The 23,190-nt window shown below is 37.2% G+C and overlaps 1 protein-coding gene across 2 annotated transcripts; it reads left to right on the top strand.

Moving 5' to 3' along the window:
* On the top strand, positions 13,558-20,020 carry LOC107639493 (putative GPI-anchor transamidase). 2 transcript variants are annotated; one of them, XM_016343004.2, is made up of 11 exons: positions 13,558-14,133; positions 15,241-15,449; positions 15,832-15,873; positions 15,991-16,135; positions 16,340-16,569; positions 17,064-17,121; positions 17,749-17,826; positions 17,985-18,073; positions 18,406-18,487; positions 19,271-19,462; positions 19,559-20,020. In XM_016343004.2, exons 2-11 carry the CDS (start codon positions 15,283-15,285, stop codon positions 19,730-19,732), a joined length of 1,257 nt encoding a protein of 418 aa, XP_016198490.1. In that variant the 5' UTR covers positions 13,558-14,133; positions 15,241-15,282; the 3' UTR covers positions 19,733-20,020. The 2 variants fall into 2 exon arrangements, with proteins under 2 accessions (XP_016198490.1, XP_016198489.1); XM_016343003.2 differs by having other exon boundaries at positions 15,177-15,449.

Here is a 23,190-nt window from a genome sequence, read left to right as displayed (position 1 = left end):
CTCCAAACGAACAGTTGTTCTGAACAAGGGTGATGAGCTATGGTTTAAGTTCAAAGTTGTTGGCATGGATTGTTGGCTTTTGGATGCAAGTTCCACAATTGCCTGGGTTTGGATTAATGTAAGAGCCCAAAACTCTTCTATCCTCCCCAGCATGATTTGCTCCACCTCCCCTGCCATGGTTGTGAGTCTCTTCTTCATGATGATTTTTCATGTTTTCTTCCATGTTAGGTTCAAAGTATTCCTCAAAGTGTTCCTCCTCTTCTTCAGCACCAACTACACGTTTTTCTTTTGCCTCCCTCCTTAGTCTAAGGAAGGTTCTCCCAGGTTCAGAATCAAAGGAATTTGAAGCCCCGCTTCTTCTTCCTGTCATACAACCAACAAGTACAAGCAAAGAAAATAGGTGCAGACAGCATTTGTGTCAGAATTACTGTTAGTTGTGGGTGGTGCAATATATCAAACAGTTAGTGGGTTAGCAAACAGAATTGAAAATAACAAAAAAAAACAAACGAGTAGAGGGAGAAGGGAAGAAGGTTAACTAAAACAAAAAGTAAATCATTCAAACAGAAAAATGAAATTCACAAAATAAAAATGCTCAATCTAGTGATCTTCCAATTTAATCATTGTTGATGCACAATCAATCCCCGGCAACGGTGCCATAAACTTGATGCACGGAAAACTTGTCTCTCAACAAATCTCCATTCGGCAAGTGTACCGAAGTTGTCGTCAAGTAAAAACTCACAATAGAGTGAGGTCGAATCCCACAGGGATTGATTGATCAAGCAACTTTAATTAGAAGAATGTTCTAGTTGAGCGAATCCAGAATTTTGGTTGAGAGTTGCAGAAATTAAAATGGCGGGAATGTAAATAACAGAAAAGTAAATGCTAGAATTAAAAGACTGGAAGTAAATGACTGAAAATAAATTGCAGAATTGTAAATGGAAATGGGGGATTTGCTCATAAAAGTAAATGACAGAAATTAAAGAGAATGGGTAAGATCAGAGATGGGGAGTTCATTGGGCTTAGGAGATGTTGCAATTCTCCGGATCAAGTTCATTTTCATCTCTTCCTCAATCAATGCACTAATTGATCTCCTTGGCAATCTTAAGTGATTAAATTACAATTTCTTGCAATTCAATCTCTCAAATCTTGATCAATAGCCAATTCCTTGGTCAATTGCTCATGAGAAGAGATGAAGTATGGAACGTTACTCTTGGGGGTTGTGTGGTTGCTTCAATGTTAGTGACAATGTTGAGTGTCACTAATGTTGTCGACAACTCTTCATCCTTTATGTTAGTTCCCATGTTAACCAAGTTAACGTGGGAGTTAACGTGGTACTTTGTACCATAGGCCAACGTTAGTGACAATGTTAAGTGTCACTAACGTTGGCCTATGGTACAAAGTACCACGTTAACTCCCACGTTAACTTGGTTAACATGGGAACTAACGTAAAGGATGAAGAGTTGTCGACAATGTTAGTGACTCTCAACATTGTCACTAACGTTGGCTCAACTTCTCTTCTCCACGTTAGAGTTCACGTTAACTTAGTTAACGTGACTCTCTAATGTGGGCATTGATGGCTTTTTGAGAATGTTATTGGCAATCACTTTTCTCATCAATCTTGCAAGTTACCTCCCCTTTTCTTGCTTCCTTTTTGGTACTGAAATCAAGCAATAAAGTGCATCAAAGCTCTAGTCCAAGTCATGAGTAATGCAACATAATATTTGTCACTAAACTTATGCAAAATCCTCATGAAATTATGTAAAATGCACAATGTATGCTTGAATCAAGGCATAAGTGAATATTTACCCAAAACTAGCTTATTTCCTAAAGAAATGCATGAAACTAACCTAAAAACAGTAAAGAAAAGGTCAGTGAAACTGGCCAAGATGCCCTGGCATCACAAACCAACTGCTCAATCAGATACTTGAGAGGCTAGAACGGCTTGAACGGAAAGGAAAGCAAAGAGAACGCCGTAACAAGCGTAGATTTACATACCTCAAAGAGCTACTTGTTGGTAACCACCCACCTAGAGAAGACCCAGACACCCCGGACTCTACCTCATTTACCAGCACAGGGAGCCATGACGGTCCCGATGATGGAGATGCTGCTATTAGCCCCCCTTTGTTCCTGATAGATGGCACCGAAGACGGTGCAAAGCTTTAAGTGTGGGTAGGTCGGTCAGTACCTAACTTCCGGAGGTAATTTCTTTTTACCTAAACACCAATAAAATAAGGATATTTAGTTAGTTTTTCTTTTATTCAGAATAGGATAAATTGCATAGTAATAGGTTAATTGCTTGCATGTTCTACTTGATTGAAAAATAATAAGTTTTTTTTTCAAACCCTATTTTTGAAAATTTTTACTAATTTAAAATAAATATTTTGTGTTAAACTTGTTAGAAGTTGTATTTGGAACATAGTTTAAAAAGCTAAGAACACACAACCCGTGAGATTTTGAGCCTAATTACATGGTTACATTATTTAACCATAAATATTTTATTCTTGTGTGTTTACTTCTTTATGATTGTAATCTTTATTTTGTTTCATCCTGTATGTCCAATGTTTAATGTATCTATATGCATGCATATGATTGAGGTCATTAATTGTTTAGCTCACTTATCCCAAATAAGCCTACTCTTCAATTACCTTTGTCAGCCAATTTGAGCCTTTTAAATCCCATTTGTTCTATATTTTACCACATCACTAGCCTTAAGCAGAAAAATAATTAAATATCCCAAAATGAATCTTTGGTTAGCTTAAGATAGAAAGTGTGTTAATTAAGCATGAGAAAATTGTAGGAATATTGGTTAATAAGGGGATGTATCATGATGGAAATTTGGATACCTACTCATATAAAACATAAAAAAATTGAAATTCCATGTGCATTGGTATGTTATTTCTATCTAAAAAAATCCAAAAATATTCAATAAATATTTAAATAAATAAGGGAATAAAATTACCCCAATTCTAAGTTAAGTAAAGCTCCAATGCATATGTGATAAGAAAATTAAAAGATAAAAAGTTAACGCATGAGTATGTAATGTGAAAGTGAGAAATTATGGGTAGCTAGGCATGAATTAGAATTATATAGAGTATATGTATGTTAGGTGAAGGCTTAGGTTAGTCAAAGATTCATATTCTAGCTCACTTAGCCATATATATATACCCTTACCCTTACCTTAGCCCCATTACAACCTTGAAAAGACCTCATGATGTTTGCATTAGTACATTAAATATTGTTGATTGGTTAGGTAAAGAACAAAATTTAGAAAGCATGATTAGAGAAGAATAGAGTGATTACCCTATACACTTGAGATACTAGAGTGCATATACACCATCAGTGAGGGTTCAATGCTTAATTCTATGTTCCCTGCTTTCATGAGCTATCTTCTTACAATGTTACCTGTTTTTACTATATAAAATTGATTTAGTGGAATTTGATTTACGTTTGTCTTGAAGAGCTTATTTATTTTTAACCAAGTAGACAAGAATCATATAGTTGCATTCATATATATAGGTTGCATTGCATTGCATGAGTCTTACATTTCTCTACTCATTCATTTTATCTCCTTAAGCTAAGCATGAGGACATGCTAATGTTTAAGTGTGGGGAGGTTGATAAACCATTATTTTATGATTTATATTGTGTTTAATTGAGTGGTTTTATCAAGTCTTTACCTACTTATTCATATGATTAACATGATATTACAATTCCTTCCTAATATTGTTTATGGTTGAAAACTTGCTTCCTAGAAACCTTTAATTAGTACATTTTAACTCTCCTTTACACCACTCGATGCCGTGATCCATGTGTTAAGTGTTTCAGACTTCATAGGGCAGGAATGGCTTGGAGAATGGAGAGGAAGCTTGCAAAAATGGAAGGAATACAAGAAACTAAGGAGATGACCAGCGAACACTGACGCGATCGCATGGCTCACGCGAGCGCGTGAAATGAAGAAATCACAGTGACGCGAACGCGTACCTGACGCAAATGCGTGGAGTGGAGTCTGCACGAATGACGCGAACGCGTGGACGACGCGAATGCGTGACAAGGAAAATTGCCGAATGATGCGAACGCGTGGACGACGCGTACGCGTAACCTGCGCGATCTGCAAAAATAACAGAATACGCTGGGGACGATTTCGGACCGCGTTTTGACCCAGTTTTCGGCCCAGAAACACAGATTAAAGCTAGGGAACATGCAGAGACTCGAGACGCATACACACACATTCAGATACATCGATATTAGGATTGCTTTCAGTTTCAGATCTGAATCTAGATTAGCTTTATATTAGTAGTTTATGCTTTTGCTTTGTATTTTTTGATGCTGAAGATTCATTACCTCCGTGAAGACATTACTTTAGTTTGTTTCCTTATTCCTTTACTCTTATTAGTTGCTCATTGACCCTATTAAATTAAATATGTTGCATTTTGAATTTATTAATATACAAAGTTACTTTTATTTTTAATTAATTATTAATTCTCTATTTTATTTTGTTTTAATTTATTATGTCTTCTTATATTTTTATGAGTATTAATTCCATGTCAATGGAGTAAATTTTCTATTTGACATGGGGGTTGATTAAGAGGAGACACTTGAGTTGGAATGCTCAAGTGCTTAGTTAAATTAGACGTTGTTGGCTAATTCTGTACCTACTAACGCTAGACCTTCCCAAGGGAGAGGACTAGGATTTGCGGGTAAGAGTTACTCATACTCCCAGTATTTTTATTTCTAAAATTTGTGACAACCCCTTTTTAAATTGGTGAGGCATACTTTAGCTGGTTGAGAGCTATACTCGCAACGCATTTCTCTTATTAAGACTCTCTTAATTGGTCTAACTTCTGCCCTCTCATTAGTATCCAAGCCACTTATTCTCTTATGCTTTATCACTTGCATGAGTATTATCTCTTGGTGCTTCTTTAAGCTTAAATTTTGCCACCTTTCCCTCTTTTCTAGGATGGTTATCAAGAAAGACAAAGGGAAGGCATCTAAGAAGGCACCGCTCCGGTCCACTAGCAAAGCACAACAAGCACCTAGAGCCAAGCCCCTCCTCAATAAGACAAGGAGCGTTGCTAACATTGATGTTTTGGAAAAGGACAATCCGGCAAGGGATCCGAACAAGTTCCCCGACCGCTATTGCGAACTTGCCTACCCTTTGATAAAGGAAAGGAACTATCTTGCGGAGCCTCTTCTAGCCCCTCTGACTCATGTCATCCCGCTTGTCATGCCCTACATCGAACGGCAGCAATGGGAGTTCCTATTGAGGAAGCCACGTGAAGCAAACTTGTCGTGGGTGATAGAATTTTACACCAATTACCACTCCTTATCCCTTACATCAGTATTTGTGGGCCGAAAACAAGTTTTCGTCACAGAGGAGGCCATTCAAAGTGTGCTTAAGACCAGACCGTTAGCGGAAGGGATTGATGCATATCAAGAGGTTTTGTCGGCATGATGCAAATATGAGTTTGATTGGGATGCCATCCTCAAGGTCATTGCTACACCCGAATCATTCTGGATTCGAGGGAGGATGAGGCCGAGGCCCAAGGGCATTGACGCACGTTTTCTCACCAGAGAGGCTCAGGCATGGGCATAAATTCTAGTCCATTATGTGCTCCCTACCACCCATGGCTCATCTATTACTGCTGAGTTAGCCTTGTTGGTTTGGTGTGTCCTCACAGAGAGACCGATTCATATTCCCCGTCTCATTCGCCAAGCTATGGGCCGCATCCACGCTAAGGGGAACCTACCCTTCCCCGCTCTAGTGACCGACTTAGTTACCGCAGCCGGTGTCCCCCGAGAAACCAAGGACCGGAGGGCCATGATCCCGATAGACGGTGATGTTGTTCCAAACGGGAGATATCTCTACTCTCCGGCGGATACCGAGGACCCGAACTTAGCCATCCCCATGAGCATTCCCACCTCCTCCACCGCACCACCAAAATCATCCATGCAATGCATAGAGGACCTTCACAAGAAGCTTGATCGTTATGAGCGGCGCAATCAACGCCGATACACTTTTGTCAAGAAGATTCTAAGTTGCTTAGCACCACCTATGGAAGAACCAGAAATCTCCACATCCACCGGCACCAACAATGAAGATAGTGATAATGGAGAGGATGATGGACATTCGGAAGCCGATCAACCACTGCGTCTCACTCAAGGCGCGGAGGACCGTGCCAACTTCTAAGTGTGGGGAGGTCAGTCGGCCGACCGGTCTTCATAGGTAACACCCGAATAAATTTTGAATTTGTTTTGTTAAGTAGGATAGATTGCATTTGACATCCATTGCATGTTAGTTATCTCCTAATGAGTCCACTTGGTTAGAGTAATGACTTCTTTCCTAGGAAGCTAGAACTTTAGGGCAAACTCACCAATTTTAAAGATGCTATGCTTGTTTGAAGAATGTAATTTGGAGCATGGATTTTGAGCCAAGAACACAAGCAAGCGAGTTTTGAGCCTAATTGCGTGGTTACATCTTATAACCACTTACTTCCCTTCTTGTGTGTATTGTTCTTTCTCTATGATTGTGATCCTTAATTTGTTTGACTCTATATATCCATTTTTATATGTATGAATGCATGTACATGATTGAGACCATCAATTCACTTAGCCACTTACCCAAATGACCTTACCTTATAACAACCTTTGCAACCAATTTTGAGCCTACGCTTAACCCACTTATTCTTAATTTTAGCACATCACAAGCCAAAAGCGAAAAACCCATGAATGTCCCTATTTGAATCCTTGAATAGCTTAGGTTAGTACGGGTGTGCCATTCAAGTGTGGGAAAACGGGGGAGAGCATTGGTTGAGGTAAAAGCATGTTATTGTTAAAAATATTGGGAAGTGGATACATACTCATGTGATTAATTGAATATATAGACCTTATGCATTGATATTCTTGTACATAGTTTGAAAAAAAATTTAATAAAAAGGGGAAGGAAAAAAAAAAGAAAAGAGACCCAAAGAAAAAAGAAAAAAAAGGGAAAAGGAAAAGAAAAGAAAAAAAAAGAGATATATATAAAGAGAAGAAAAAGAGAAGCAAGAAAAGGGGACAAAATGTCCCAAAATAAGACTCAAAGACGAATCAATGCATATGTGTAATGATCAAAAGTGAAAGCATGAGTATGTGAAAGAGTGAGGAGCGGGTGGTTAGGTTAGTACATAATTGTATAGGATGTTATATAGGTTGGGAGGGGAGCTTAAGCTAATTAAAGGATTCAACCTCTAGCCCACTTAGCCAAATATATAACCCTACCTTAACCCTAACCCCATTACAACCTAAGGAAAGACCTCATGATATATGTATGCATGCATAGAACAAGTGTTGATTGTTAGAGAAAGAAAAAATTTTGGAAGAGCATGAAGTAGGAGAGGATTGAGTGATCAACCCTATACACCAAGCGGATAGAGTGTAAATACTTCCGGTGAGGGGTTCGAAACTCAATTCCTTGTTCTCGGCTCTCGCAAGCGCTCTTCATGCAAGCTATGCATATTTCACTTTGATGACTAATATTGGTAGAGTTCATACATTGCCGATCATCTTGCCCTATGTGCATATATATATGTGTCCTAGGAGGATTGAATTGCTCTTGACCAAGTAGATAGTAGCATACACCCTAGTTGCATTCATGTAGGTAGATTGCATCCCATGAGTCCCACTCTCTTGTGATCCTTTGATCTTTTGCTTTCCTTTAGCATGAGGACATGCTACACTTTAAGTGTGGGGGGTTGATAAACCCCGTTTTTAGGGTTTATCATGTGTAGATTTTAAGGGTTTTATCAATGATCTTCCACACTTGTCCATATAAAACTGTATGATTTTGTGTTCCCTTCCCAACTTTGCCTCATAGATGAAAATATGCTTCTTTTGCATCAAAATGAATATATTGTAATCCTTCTCTATTACCATTCGATGCCTTGATCCGTTCGTTAAGTGGTTTCAGAAGTTATAGGGCAAAAATGGCTAAGAGGAGTGAAGGAAGCATGCATGAATGGAAGGAGCATGGAATAAAGCAAGTTTTGAAACTTAGGCATTTGCGCGCACGCGCACCGTGCACGTACGCGCGGATGTGTACCCCCAGAGCCGGTTGGGTGGAGCCGAGACGAGAAGCCGGCGTGCTTATATGGCTGGGCCACAAGTCATCGGACGCGTGCGCGCACTATGCGTCTGCGCGCAGATCGCAGAGGACCCCAGGTGCGCATACGCGCAGCCGATGTGCGCACGTGATTTTTTTAAAGAAAAACGTGACCAGCGATTTCAGGGGATCCCAGGCCCAGTTTTGGAGCAGAATTTTGGAGGGAAAAGCTTAAGAAGACCAAGGATTAGAAGTGTTAGAACAATTAGTCATAATTCTAGATATTTTAGGGAGTTAGTTACATTTTGTTTTTAGAGAGAGAAACTCCAACTTCTCTCTAGGATTTCACTTCCTCCATTGCAAATTTTCTTTGATTTCTTGGTGAGATCCATTGCCAATTCACTTTTGTTTTGATACAAGTTGTAGATCCACTCTTCTTCTACTCTTAATTGATGTTCTTTTGATTTAATCTCTTAAATCTAGATTTGTTTGACTTTGTTACTTTGAATTTTGATTAATGAATTGTGGAATTTCATTTAATTGCTTGATTGTTAATGATTGTTTGGATTAGATAACTTTAATTCAATTTTCTTCTCTCAATTACATTATGTCTTCTATGATTGCCTACCAATTGTTTGTGATAATGACAACCCTAGCTATGGATTAAATTTCTCTTACTTGGCTTAGGGGTTGAGTTATTGGAGACACTTGAATAGTGAAAATCAATTGTAGATTATGAATTGAGAATTGCTAATTGACTTGGAGTGCACTAAAGCTAGACTTCCCTAGGGTGGAATAAGACTTGTGACTCAAGTTAGTTACTCTCACTTGACTTTCCTCCATTATTAGAGGGTTAACTAAGTGAAGCAATAATCAATTCTTATCATAATTGAAGGAAACTATAATGATGGAACTTTCAATACTTACCTTTAGCCAAGGCCTTTATCTCAATTAATTATTGTTTGCTTTTGTTAGCTTGAATTCTTGCACCAACTCTCAAAACCACAAAAGACTTCCTAATCAATGATGTGCATTCTAAGGCAATTCCTAGGGAGAACGACCCGGGATCAATACTCTTGGTCATAGATTTTAGAATTGTTTGATGCGATATTTGCGTGTTGGTTAGACTATACTCACGATTGGATTCATTGTAAATTTCTAACCGGCATACGAATATTTCGGTTCATCAGTGGTTCAACCGAAAAAACTATTTTAGAATAGAATAATAAATAAATTATAAATAAACATCCTAAAATATAATTATAGTCTAATATAAATCTTAAAATATCTTTGAAATTTAAAACACTACATAAACTATCATCAACCAAATCCATATGATCTTATCAAAATACAAACTCAAAAGTTAAATAGTAAAAAAAACATATCTAAATATTAAATCTTATCATCATGATTTATCAATCATCAAAATCTGCAAGAACTTAATGCAAATTTGCTTCGGTGGGATTATCTTCACCTTCATTTCCACCCTCTTGAGCAGAAGAATCAAGAGATGCAGCATAAAGACCACTACTACCACCGCAACTTTGATATAAATCAACATCAATATCACCTAATAAAATACACATGTTATCATTATATTATCAACTAACAACATTCTAATAAATCATTAGAAAATAAACTATAATACTCACGCAATAAGTCATCCACATTACTAGGAAGATCAGGCTCTTTGTCTACAACCTCTTCTGTCACCCAAAAATCAACTAAATTGATACTTTCATAATCAATTGGATCATATTGTATCTTTTGCTTTCTTTTTTCTTTTTCCTTCCTAAAAATTTAAATACAATATATGAAGAATTAATAATTTACAAATTTGTTATGATAAAAATTCCGTATGAAATAATATGATATTGCATGAAACATATATTACCTGGATTTAAGATGCAAATTATAAGTAACGTAAACAATATCATTTAGTCTATCATGCTCCAATATATTTTTTCTTTTTGTATGAATCTAGTCAAAAAGACTCCAATTTCTCTCACACCCAAAAGAAGTAGATGCTTGGCTAAGAATGCGAACAACTATCCTTTGTAAATATGAAGCAGAACTATTGAATAACCTCCACCATTCATCTACCAATTATAAAACCATAACATATTAAAAGTTATCAATTAAAAACATAAAAGCATAAAACAAGTTACTATTAATTAAACAAATATTCAAATATTATTACCAGGCTTAAGTTTAGATGCAGCTCGAATAGCTTCTGGTCTATCAAAGCTTTCCTTCCGATCTCTATATAAATGTATTTCTTTCATTGCCTCAACTGAATCCAAATTGTTTCACTTGCAATACAAGGTAATAAGATCAAGCAAACCTCGCATAACATCAGGTGCTTCTTTATAATTTTCATTAAAAAATAATGCAGGATTCAGGAAGTAAGCTGCCACATGAAGATCTTTCTTCAAATGCTTGTCCCATCTTGAGTTGATAATATCTGTGTACGGCTGATATACAGTCTTGTTTTGCCTAAACATCTCTTTAATTGCATCTTCTGCCCTTAGCATTTCTTCATAAACATATCCCAAAGATGGTTTGTCATCAGCATCAACAAGCCTCAGCAATTTAATCAGAGGGCCCACAAGTTTACATGCAGTAAAGCAATCATCCCAAAATTTGCTATCCAAAATAATAGCACTCACAGCTCTACCAGTAGCACTCCTTCCTAATTTGTGACCAATAAAGAATGAATCTACAATCAATGCTTGCAAATCCGCTTTACACTCAAAGATGCTCTTAAATTTGATAAATATAGTTGCAAAACGGGTTGCACCAGGACGTACAATTTCTCTCCAATTAGGTATTTTTCTAAGCCAAGATAAGAAAACCATATGATTGTATACAAATACTGTGATCTTTGAAGCACATGTTGCAAAGTTAGAAATATGCGCCATGCTGCTTATATCTTTCAAAATAAGATTAAGGCAATGAGCAGCACATGGTGACCAATAGATATTATCATATTTCTGATTGATAAGCCATCCAGTAGCAACATAATTGGCCGCATTGTCAGTCACAACATGCATAATATCATTAGGGTCAATCCATTCAATCACCTCAGAAAACAAACTATACAAGAGTGAAGCATTTTTTACGATACTGGAAACATCTATTGATTTCACAAAGCATAAACCTTTAGAACAATACACCAGAAAATTAATTAACGTTCTTTGTCTTTGATTTGTCCAACCATCAGCCATGAGGGTACATCCAGTTTCTCTCCATGCACTCCTATAACTATCAACTAGGATTTGACATTCTCTTTTAAGATCAGCCAACAAGTGAACCCTTAACTCATCATAAGAAGGACCTTTGTAACCAGGTCCAATACCACCAACACCATCCAGCATATCTTGGAAAAATGGAGACATCACAGTATTAAATAGAATTTTACAATCCAAAAGGCACTGAGCAAACCATTTATCAACCTCGTGTATTGCCTCTTTGTTTTGCAAAAAACTTTTTAAGATTTGGTTGAGCTCCTGGAGTTGTTCTTGGTGCAAACATAGGAGGAATGACTTTGGCTTTCTTTTTTGGATCGCCTCCAACCACTTTCTGACTAGAAGTATGCTGCTGTTCTTGTTGAGCTATTGCTTCATTAATTGCATCCTCTACCTCATCACCACCCTTTACACTAAAACTTACTTTTCTTTTGTTTTTCTTGATCTGAATTTCTTTCAATAAACTTTTCATCTATTTTTCCACATCATATGGAACTTTAGGACATTTTTTCACGTCTCCAATAATCTTTGCTAGATGTTTCTTCATCCTGTGAATTTTGCCTCCATTGAAAACTTGTAGACAAAATAAACATTGATATTGTGATTTTCCATTCACTATTTGTAGAGTAACATATTTCCAAGCTAAATCTGTTTTTTCCCGTAAATTAGAAGAGCCTTGTGATTGACTATCGTTAGTACTAGGGGATTAGGATTAGTAGCATCATTCGAAATAGGAGGATTGACAGGCAGATTATTATTCACAGATGCATTATTATCAGCAATTGCTTCTTGATTAATACTATTATCCATAACTGAAATTAATAAAACAGATACGAAATTAAAAACAGCCGCAGCACAATGAAAAATCAAAAAATCATCAACAAGACCATATCTGAATTCTGCCTACAGCATTCAGCAGCAAACAAACTAAAACATTAACCAATAATCACAAAACACTAAACCTTCACCCAACAATTACAAACAAAGCTAGCAATTACAAACTTTAGCATATTGGAAAACATTCCAAAACACTAAACCTTCACCCAACAAAACCAGCAACTACAAAACAAAGCTATTAGCAAATTTGAACAAAAAAATTAGGAGCCATCAGCAACTAGTAAAACAATAAAACACTATCAGAGCCATTTTGCAATTAGAAAATACTAAAACAGAGTAACAGACTAATAGAGCCATCGAGCCATCAGTAAATTTGAAAAAAAAATCTTACAGCCATCAGCAACCAGCAAATGTAAGACAGATCCATCAGCAACAGGCAATTACAATTTACAAAACATTACAAGAAAAATGGAATAAAAATAGAAGAAGAAGACCGAAAAACAACAATTTCAGAATTTCAAAGTTCAAACCAAGAAGAAGACCGAACATTCAGGAAGATGAAGACGAGAAGCCACTAACCTGGGTTCCGTGCCGAGAAGCTAGTGAAGATGAAGACGACGTGCCGAGCTACTGGGTTCCGAACACGGAGAAGAGGAAGAAGCGGCGCCCCTGAGGACCTGGGGACGGCGGCGGCGCTAAGGACTTGGGAACAGCGGCAGCGATGAAAGGCTAGGATTTTCCCTTTGCTTCAAAGTTCTCCAGGGAGTAAGTGACGAATGATTGGGGGAAGAAGGGGGGTTTTGGTTCACGAATGGATCTACTTCTGTTTTTGGTTGGTTATCGGTTCGGTCCAACGACCAGTTCTCGACCGGTTCGGCATTTTTCAAGCAGTTTTTCCTCCGACGGTTATAGACAGCGGAGCGGATCGTTTCTATCGCCGGTTTTCAGAGCCATGCATAAAACTTGTTGGGCTGATCTGTTTTATTCGCCAGACTAGAAAATTGAGAGTCCTCTAATTCACCTTTTTTAAAAGGGTGTGACTCCTCCAACTACAGATTCAGTCGTTGCCGGCTCCAATCCCTACTTAACTCTGGTTAAGAAGCCCTTATCTCCCCTTTCGCATCAAAACCTTCCATCGGACAACTTCTTTGTTCGCATCAAAGGCCACCATCAGTGAATGTGATTAATTTGTTCTGTAATTTTTCAATAACTATTGTAATTTAAAAGAATAAAAAACACTTAGTTGAATTAAAAAAAAAAGCTCTATCCTTAATTATCAAATTCGGCTCAATCCAATTGGTTCGATCGAAAATCCAATCGACCCGGATTAAACAAAACCCAGACCTCTAACCGGACCGGGTCATGCTTTTGTTTTTGTTCGAAAGTTGAAACGGCGTCATTTCTTGTGAAGTTGTGGTGCCCTAGTCTCTGTCGGATCACCCAACCCTCAACGTCTCTCTTCTCTGGACTTCTGGTGTCTTTTTCTCGTCGCTCTCTCCCTCAACCTCAAGCTCTCTCACCTCCGATCTCTGACTCGGTCTCGCACTCACTGTCTAGGACTGAGGCTCGTCGTCGCCCTCTGTGTCGTCACTGTCTCGAACTCCGTCCCCGCCTTCCACCTTCCTGCGCACGCTTCGCCGGCGGCAGAAGCAGACGGAACCAGCATCTGGTCCCTTGGGTGGTGGTCATTGTCGTCTTCTTGCTTCGGCCATCAGTTCATCTGGTCAGCTTCCTTCACCGTCACCGTCTCGCTCCCAGTCGCGCGCCTTCCCCGCGATCGTCGTCGCCGCGGCAGAAGCAGCAAGTCCCTGGGCAGGTCGTCGTCGTCGCTCTCTGTCTCGTCACCGTCGCACTCAGAGGCACGCCTTCCCTGCGCTTGTTGTCGCCGGCAGCAGGTCTCGGTGGGCTAGTCTCCGTTGTCGTCTTCTTGCTTCGAGCCTGGCTGTCAGCTTCCTTCACTCAACCCGATTTGGTGTGTTCCAACAAATTCCCCATTTCTTTCCATTTCAATTTTGTTGCTGTAATTCATCACTGCATTTTGATTTTGTTGCTGAAAGTTGAATGTGTTGCGAACCTTGAATTTGTTGCTGTCTTGCTGAAATAATCACTTAGCTTAAATTTGTTCATTGCTGAATGAATTTTTTGTTCATTGAACGATGAATAATCACTTAGTTAAATTTTTTTGTTGCTGAAAATCATCACTGAGTTGAATTTGGTACTGATTATCATCATTGAAGATTGAAGCTATTGTTGTCTTGCTGAAATAATCACTTATCTAAAGTTTTTGTTGCTGTAAATCTGTAAATCATCTTTTGAGCTGAATCTTTAGTTGCTGAAAATTATTATAGTTGAATTTGTTGTTGAAAATGAGGTTCATCTTCTTTGTAACTCAGAATAAAATTGTTCAGATAAATTGTTGTTTCCATGCTTTCTGTTTGTATTATTATGGATTATTCTTGGTATTGATTTGTGAAAAATACACAAATGTAGCTATAGATGCAATCAAAATGAAAGAAATGTAGGTCAAGCTTCAAATTTTTCCTATGAAGATATAGATGCCAACTTTCTTATTATTCCTTGGATTTGATTTACTGATTGTGTTATCTTTTGTTCTCTCTTGTTCATTTAAATTGAGAAAGTATTTTGTACTAGTGACTAGTATATTATCTCTTTTTGCATCATTAGTTATGTACAAGAATTGATACTTAATTTTATATTTTTATTTAATTATGACCGGATCAATCGAGTAAATTAGTGACCCACCGGTTGAACCAGTGATCCGGTGACCTCGTCGTATGACCAGGTCAATTACCGGTTTAGTTTTGATAACTATGGCTTTATCTTGCCATTACCATTACAGTTGCTTGAACATACACTGATCTGGACTCTTCCTTGCTAACTTTTGTGAGATATCAGTCGTTTGATATGTATTTGACATTTGATTGTTTGAGAACAATCAGAAGATATTTTACAGTTTAATGGGAGTGACTTCTGGTGGCTGAATTTTGTATGCAGCTATGTAACAGTTCTTTGGTAGTGGAAGGAAATAAGCAATTGATCATTAGTTTCATATCTACAAGAACAACAAATTCAATAGATGCGAGAATAGCTTGATAGAAGGATGGAATTTTGCTTCCTAAGGATTTTAAAGCTCACTATGAAAGTACTCGTGATGTTATTGCTATTTCTGGGCAATATCAGGAACTCTGCAGCATATTTTTCATCTTCTTCTGAGGCTACCATGCATACTAATAATTGGGCTGTTCTGGTCTGCACATCACGCTTCTGGTAAATCAAGGCTTCATCTTTACTTTATCCAAATTCCTTTTGAACAATGCTATGTTACTGTTTTATAACCTTCTATATAGCTTCCTGATTCTAATTATATGAATAATAAAAGCATTTTATAGCTACCTAATGTTTCATGTTGTTAGTTTTCTCTAGTTTCTTTGCTGAGCATCTTAATTCTTCTAGCAGTTTGGCAACAATAAATGTGAATGATGTATATAGGATACTCGGTGAAAAGTTTTCAAAATTGTTTACCGAGCACCGACGGTTTTTTTCCCTAGCTTAGAGAGTAGATTTAAACTGATGTTTGCATTGGACTATTGTTAACATCGCAATTCTATGACAAGGCTAGTATACTAAGCACGCTGCTTCCCATTTTCAGGTTTAACTATCGACATATGGCAAATACGTTGTCACTGTATAGGTAAATGTTCAACTTTAGTTTTATTTTTAATTTTTTAAAATTATGGTTGGTACTGATCAGTTGATCATTACAAATTCTTTCTCTTTTATTGATAAATAAATAATTTCTCTCATTCAGGACAGTTAAGCGGCTAGGAATATCTGATGAGAGGATTATACTCATGCTAGCAGATGACATGGCATGTAATGCAAGAAACAAGTACCCTGCCCAAGTTTTTAATAACGAAAACCATAGACTTAACCTGTATGGGGACAATGTTGAGGTGAGTTTTTGAGGTATGCATTATGCCTGACTCTTCTATAGGGCTTAGATGGGACAATGATTATTGTTAGGTTTGCCTTTGTCTTATTACAAACTTCTGATCTTGTAACATTTGGAAGCTAAAATATTTGCATCTTTCCAATTTTTTTTATGGCTCCCATATGTAGTCTTTAAGAGGGTGATGATTTTTCCTGCAATCCATCAGGTAGATTATCGTGGTTATGAAGTGACAGTTGAAAACTTTCTGCGTGTGCTTACTGGACGTCATGAGACTGCTGTTCCAAGGTCCAAGCGACTTCTTAGTGATGAAGGAAGTCATATTCTTCTCTATATGACAGGGCACGGTGGTGATGAGTTTTTGAAGTTTCAGGATTCAGAAGAACTTCAGAGTCATGATTTAGCTGATGCTGTGAAGCAAATGAAAGAGAAGGGCAGGTCTTGAATTCCTATTTAACTTATTATTTGTAACTTTTCAATCATAATTTGTATGAATGGAAATAATAAAAAAAATTTGGGGTATAAAATTTGTTCGATGAAGGAAAAAAATAATTCAAGAGTAGGGAGAATAAAGAATACTTTTTAACAATCTAAAATGGGGGAAAAGAATGGAACATAGCTTCTCAATCCCCAATGCGTGCAGACTAAGGAGTATGGACTCTTTGTACATGTACCTATTTTGCTGAGAATAAGGATCTTGATGGTGACTTTATCAATATGATTCCATGAATTCAGGAACCTTTTTCTATTCTTTCTTATCTATTTTAACTAAGAAAATCTACATGAATATTGTCCTTTTCACTATAAAGTTATAGACTTATAGGAGTCTAATTTATCTCAGTTACCTTTATATTTACCAGTCATTGACATATCGAATCATAATTATTATGTTGGATTAAGAACTCATTTTTTGAACATTTGGGATTTATTAGGTTTAAGGAACTGCTGATAATGGTGGACACTTGCCAAGCTTCTACTCTCTTCTCTCAGGTTAAACATTGATTTTGACATGGTTGTTTGGATTTTTAGGAGCTTCCATAATTTTTATGCCAATTCTCATGGAAAAAGAGTGATGTGATCCTAAGTATTCATTGTCCAGGCTAAGAGTGATCTCTGCCTAAGTCAAATGAACCCTTGTGTTTCTCTATATATTTCATGTTGCTGTTGAATGCTTGCAGTTGGTGGAAGTGCTATATTTTCAATGATTAGAGAAATCTGGAGCTTGGAGCTGTTATATTTATTTGTTGTTAGCAGTTTAGCTGTTGTTGTTAGCTTCTTGAACATCCCTAGAGCAATTGCGTAATCTTTTTGAATGGGGAGATTTACAAATATCCTGGTCTGATAATGATGTTAATCTATTTTATAGCTATACTTGCATAACCAATTTTTTGGTATATTATATATTTCATTCAGTGTTAAACATCATATTGTGAAGTACAAAGATTTTGTATCTTACTTTTTTTCTCCTAATCTAGTTTTAATTTCTTCCTAGGATAAAGGGATGCTCTTAGCTTTTACTATCGATGCATTTTTAACATATTTATGTTCTTGGAAGCCACTCTATTTCACAAGTGTCCTATATATATTGCTGACTAGATTCATTTTTCTGGGTTGCAGCTTCAATCACCTGGAGTTCTGGCAATTGGAAGTAGCATGAAAGGAGAGAATTCATATTCACATCACTTGGATTCAGACGTATGTATTAATTTGACATTGTTAACCAACTTGTAAAAAGCACATAGAAGTATTTGACATAATATGCTACAGTTTATCCATTGGATTTCTTCATGTTTGGCTCCATAGGTAGCAAACTAAAATTCCCTTTTGTACTTGCACTTTAAAATATCACACAGGTTGGTGTTTCAGTTGTTGATCGTTTCACTTTCTACACACTTGCCTTCTTTGAGAGGCTGAATATGTATGACAATGCCTCATTGAGCAGGTACATACAAGAATGTTCTTTATATATATTTTCAGGAACTATTTTATCCATGCTAATGTGTCTCCCTAGTATGTGTATCTATTGTCATGTACATTCTTTTAATTGCATTTCACTTTCTATACGTTTTGGTGCAATTCATCATAACTTTTAACAATCCTCCAAAAAATTCACTGATCTGTGCTGATTAAAATAATTGGCCTACTTGTAACAAGAATTTTTCTCACTCTTATTTATTGAGAAAGTTGGTAATCATGAATGGCTGAAATTCCCGCCAAAATTATATATTCACAGCTAGCTTGTTTACTTTGCAAATTTTTATGCTTTGTTTGCAGTCTTTTCAATTCATATAATCCAAATCTGTTGATGTCAACTGCTTACTACAGAAGGGACCTATACCAACGCCATTTAGAAGAGGTAATAAACATTGTGGATGTAATTTGATTCCTTTGCTTTGCGTCTGACGAATTGCTTCTACCTGGTAGTGTATGTGATGTTTCCACTTGGTTAAATTTGATTGCTCTCTTGACAACCAATAAGATCTTTCTTGAATTAAGATCCAACATTATTGCAAACTTATTCCACTCCATTTAAGTATCATTTACAATCTGTATTCTGGTCTTGAAGTTCAGTGATGTTTCTACTGTTTCCTGATTTAAGTCCAATTTGTATCATATTTGTTGTAATAGACTATAAATCACTTTGTCAAGCTACTACTTAACTAAACTAGTTGGAAAAGCCAATCCGCATTTATGTAATAGGTTTACTGCTTTGAGACATCATGACAAAGCTGAGCTTCTTGAAGTTACACGAGAATGGTGGGTTTGATTTAATGTGTTTATTCTACATTGTAATTGTTGTGCTTTATACATGGCTTGTATGTAGAGTGGATACCTCTTCCTTGTGGACACATTTTGATGGGTTGAGTGATTTCCGTCCCTCCATCAATAATAAAACCGTGAGGCCCAGAGTGCCAAAGTAAACAATATCCACAAGCGGGTGGACTGAGCTGTTACAGCATTCCTATAGCTATAGCTAGACTGCTGGAGGTAGAGGGAGACTTGGGAAAACCATAGGAGGAACTATAAAAGAATGCTTTAAACATAAATATGATAGAACAATTTCGTGGTGTTTGATTCATGTAACAGACTCCATTTAGTAGAACAATGCTCAGTTGTCTTTTTGCTTTACTTTTTCTAGGTACCTGTGACAAACTTCTTTGGCTCTGTGATGGAAACAATACACACTGATTCAGCATATACATCCTTCACAAATAAAAATTTTGGGGGAGCTAAAACCAAAATATTTTTGGGTCAATCTTTCTCCAGCAGTGACATAAATTCTGTGAGAAACTCTGATGATGAAGATCAATTCAATAATTTAACGGCAGAGGTAACTCACCCCCCTCTTCTCTTTTGGTAGCAATTGAGAATTCAATATTCCCTCCGCTAGGGTTATGTTTACTCTACTTATATCTGGCTGGAACAGGAAGATCAACACAATGAAGTTGGACAGTGTATTTTCTGTGCCATGGATAGTGGACATCTGTGGAGTGTTATTATCGGCAATGTTATTACACACGAAAGTGTTGATTTCTTTGTGTGCTATGGCCTGGTTTTAATGCTTCCTCTTTTGGTGTTTTCGACATGGCTATCATTGTAACTGGTTGAAGAAAACATTCTATAAGTCTCTAGGCTGAGTTCCATTGACGCCAGATGTCATGGTGGCTTGCTATGCAATTTCACACCATGAAGATTTATCAGGGCTTTTACTTGTACATGGGGGTATATGCACACTGAGAGAGCTTCATAGTTGCGTATCATTTATATTATATTGGCTATTTTATCCTTGATGCAGAGTTGAGTTCTTCAGTTATAATGTGTTCCACGAACATGATCTTTCTCTCCGTGAATACATTATAAATGAACCATCAAAAGATTTTTATGCTTATTGGGGGAGGTTATGTATAGGTAGGCAGCTTTGTTTATCAGTAGTATCATTAAACGAATGGGAATTAGCCATACTTAAAATTAAAGTGGTTATTCATAAAACACTCCATTTGGATTATCGTTTGCAAATGGATATTGATATATAGTTTTTGTAGAATAAATTTTGATAGAAATTAGATTAGATTGATGTCAAAGAAATTTGTGTTTGGATATAGGCTTTAAGAATGACTTCATATTCATGAACAAAAAAAAAATTTAATACTGACATCAAATTCAAATATTAGAGATCTAACAAGCAGATTTATTTTGTTGGGTTATTAGGACTGCAAGTGATGTGTAGTTTTCATTGATTAAACTTGTACGTTTAACAATACAAAAAAAAAAAAAGTTGGTACGTTTAACTTAAAATGGTTTATTGTTATTTGTTCTTTTCTTTTTTTTAGTAAGTATTGTTTTTATCTTTAGTATTTAGGATAAGTCTTAAAGTTGTCTCGAACGATTAAATTATCCTATTTAAATTCTTAATATTTTAAAATCTCTGTTGTCCTGTCATTAATAATATGTTAACAGAATTGACAGTAGAACAACATTAAGATAACTTTGCAACGGTAAGAACTTGAATAGAACGAAAATATTAGGGACAAAAACTCTTTGAAGAATTATCTAATCAAGTAAAATAACAGTGAATTTCAAAGAAATGAATTGTAATACAAATTCAGGATTTTTACTCGTATTTATAGAATGGTTAGTAGTTAAATTTTCGAGAAAGAAAAAAAAGAATGTGGTACATACATATAACAAAGTATAAGTTATACCTTTTGTCTCTAATATACTAAACTTCTTTAATATTTAATTTAATTAAATTATTTTTAACTTTTAAATAAATTTTAATTTTTTCTTCAATAATTTTGATTTTTATTAACTGGTATTATTGGAAATTGGGATGAGGAAGGATGTATGACATGATATTGTGTTTGTCCTTTAGCCATTTGATTGAGAAGTGTTAAAATGGTTGGATGTGGTTTTGGAAATTTTTGGTAAAGTGTCAATGTGTGAGTTGAGGATGACTTGATGTGGATTTTGGTACATTTAGATTGATTTCAAAAAGGGTTGAAATTGGCATGTTTTGGTTGATTTTGAAAAGAGTTGAAAATTGCTTGTTTTGAAAATGGCACCTTGTGGTTTTGTATGAAAATATGGTTTTTGGACACACTTTAACGGGAAATAACTTGGACTACGGATCTCTGTTTTGTGCCAAATCTATTTAGAAATGAAATTGGATCCGGGATGTCCATGCCGTTCGAAGAACGGGTGAAAAATGATTTAAAATGAGAAAGTTATGTTCGTCGGAAGATTGGGGGTTGAATCTGTAAATTCTGCAGCTTTTAACTTAGAAAATTTTTAGCAGAATGACCCTCCACGCGTAGGCGCACTTGGCGCGTACGCGTCGTTCTTCAAGAAGGCACCATCCACGCGTGCGCGTGGTGTGCGCGTGCGCGTCGATGCGCTGCACCCAATGCCCAGCTATTTTCCAGAGAGTTGTGCCAGAGTTTTGCCAGTTTTGTGCCTGGGCGCAAGAGCACCCACGCGTACGCGTGGCTGACGCTTGCGCGCCGTTTGGATATTTTTCAACCCGCGCGTATGACGTTTGCGCGTCGATGAGTTTTTGGCCATCCGCGCGTGCGCGTGGAGTGCGCGTACGCATGGCCCTGTTTTCATGCCAAAGATGGTTTTTAAGTTTTTAAAGCCAAATCTCATACTTCTAAGCCTCCAATCTCATCCCTTAGGTATTAAATCATTATGATATGCCTAGCAATGAGGAAGGAACTAGGAGATGTGGTAACTTGCGAGTGAAGCAAGGGAAAAGGTTATGATCAATGATGATCAGATATGATTATATGAGATATGGAGGGTGACGGTGGAAGTACCGTGTAAGCCATGAGCCGAAAGGCTATAATTATTGATAAATGGCCGGTTCTTGATTGAACCATGGGCCGGATGGCTGAGTTATTGCCGGGTTACGGCAAGGCCATTATTGTTTATGGATGAGTATAAATGCCTATATGATTAATAAATAAATGTGTTACATGGATAACAATGAAAAAGGTTGAAATGTGATGTGTGACCCCGGGTAGTAGGCAGTGGCGTTGTCCACTTGCTCCGGGTATGAGACGGGAAAGGATGTTTATGATAAATGAGTTTAATTATGGAGTTTTGAACACATGTGTATTTGTGATACCTGGGTAGTAGTAAGGTGGTGGTTCGTCCCGCTTGCTCCAGGTTAATGTTTGAGATTTGATAACAGTGATGATTACTTCTAAACTGAACGAATGTATGTTTTGAGATCCTGGGTAGTAGCAAGGGTTGTGGTTCGTCCCACTTGCTCCAGGACAGAGATTGAGACCCTGGGTAGTAGCAAAGGTTGTGGTTCGTCCCACTTGCTCCAAGTCAGAGATTGTGACGCCTGGGTAGTAACGGCAGTAGTGGTGAATCCACTGGCTCCAGGTTGAGCTTGTAAACACCCGCTTGGGTAGTAGCCGCAGTAGTGGTTATTCCACTGGCTCTGGGTTGAGCGGGTAGTAGCAAGGGGTTGTAGCTCAAACCTACTTGCTCCGCAATTGGTGTTTCTGTCCAATGGTTAGCTACCAGGACATGTCGGGTTGGCTATATAACCGACAGATGATATCATCAGCCATAGGGCAGGCATTCATCATTTGCATATGTTTGAATTGTTTGGGTTTGCCATTTGTTTTGGATTTCTACATCATATATGCCATGTTACCTGACTATATGCTACTTGTTCTACTTGTACCATATTTGTGTATTACTTGCCTGTATTGCTTGTGTTTGTACAACTGAGAGGCCCCTCATGCTGGTGTCGGTGGGTGTGAGGGCTGTTCTTGATGGGATGAATTGATGATGCGATTGCATGATGATGATGAATATTGAATGAGATAACTGGAGCTTCCTGGGTAGACGCAGTGATGTGGTTTCACTAGCTCCAGGCGAGGGTATAATGTATTGATATAGAAGTGCTGAGGCAGAACAACTGGTGATGGTGTTACTTATAATTCTGAGTCTGATTTGTGAAAGAGTCAGCGAGTTGGGAAATATGTGAAACATGAATTAGATTTAGCACTCCCTCATGACAGTTGCCTATTCATGGATTAG

Source organism: Arachis ipaensis, chromosome B04 (assembly GCF_000816755.2).
Source record: "Arachis ipaensis cultivar K30076 chromosome B04, Araip1.1, whole genome shotgun sequence".
Lineage (NCBI taxonomy): Eukaryota > Viridiplantae > Streptophyta > Magnoliopsida > Fabales > Fabaceae > Arachis > Arachis ipaensis.
The sequence above is the reverse complement of the archived record's forward strand: the minus strand, read 5'-3'. Positions and strand labels throughout refer to the sequence as shown.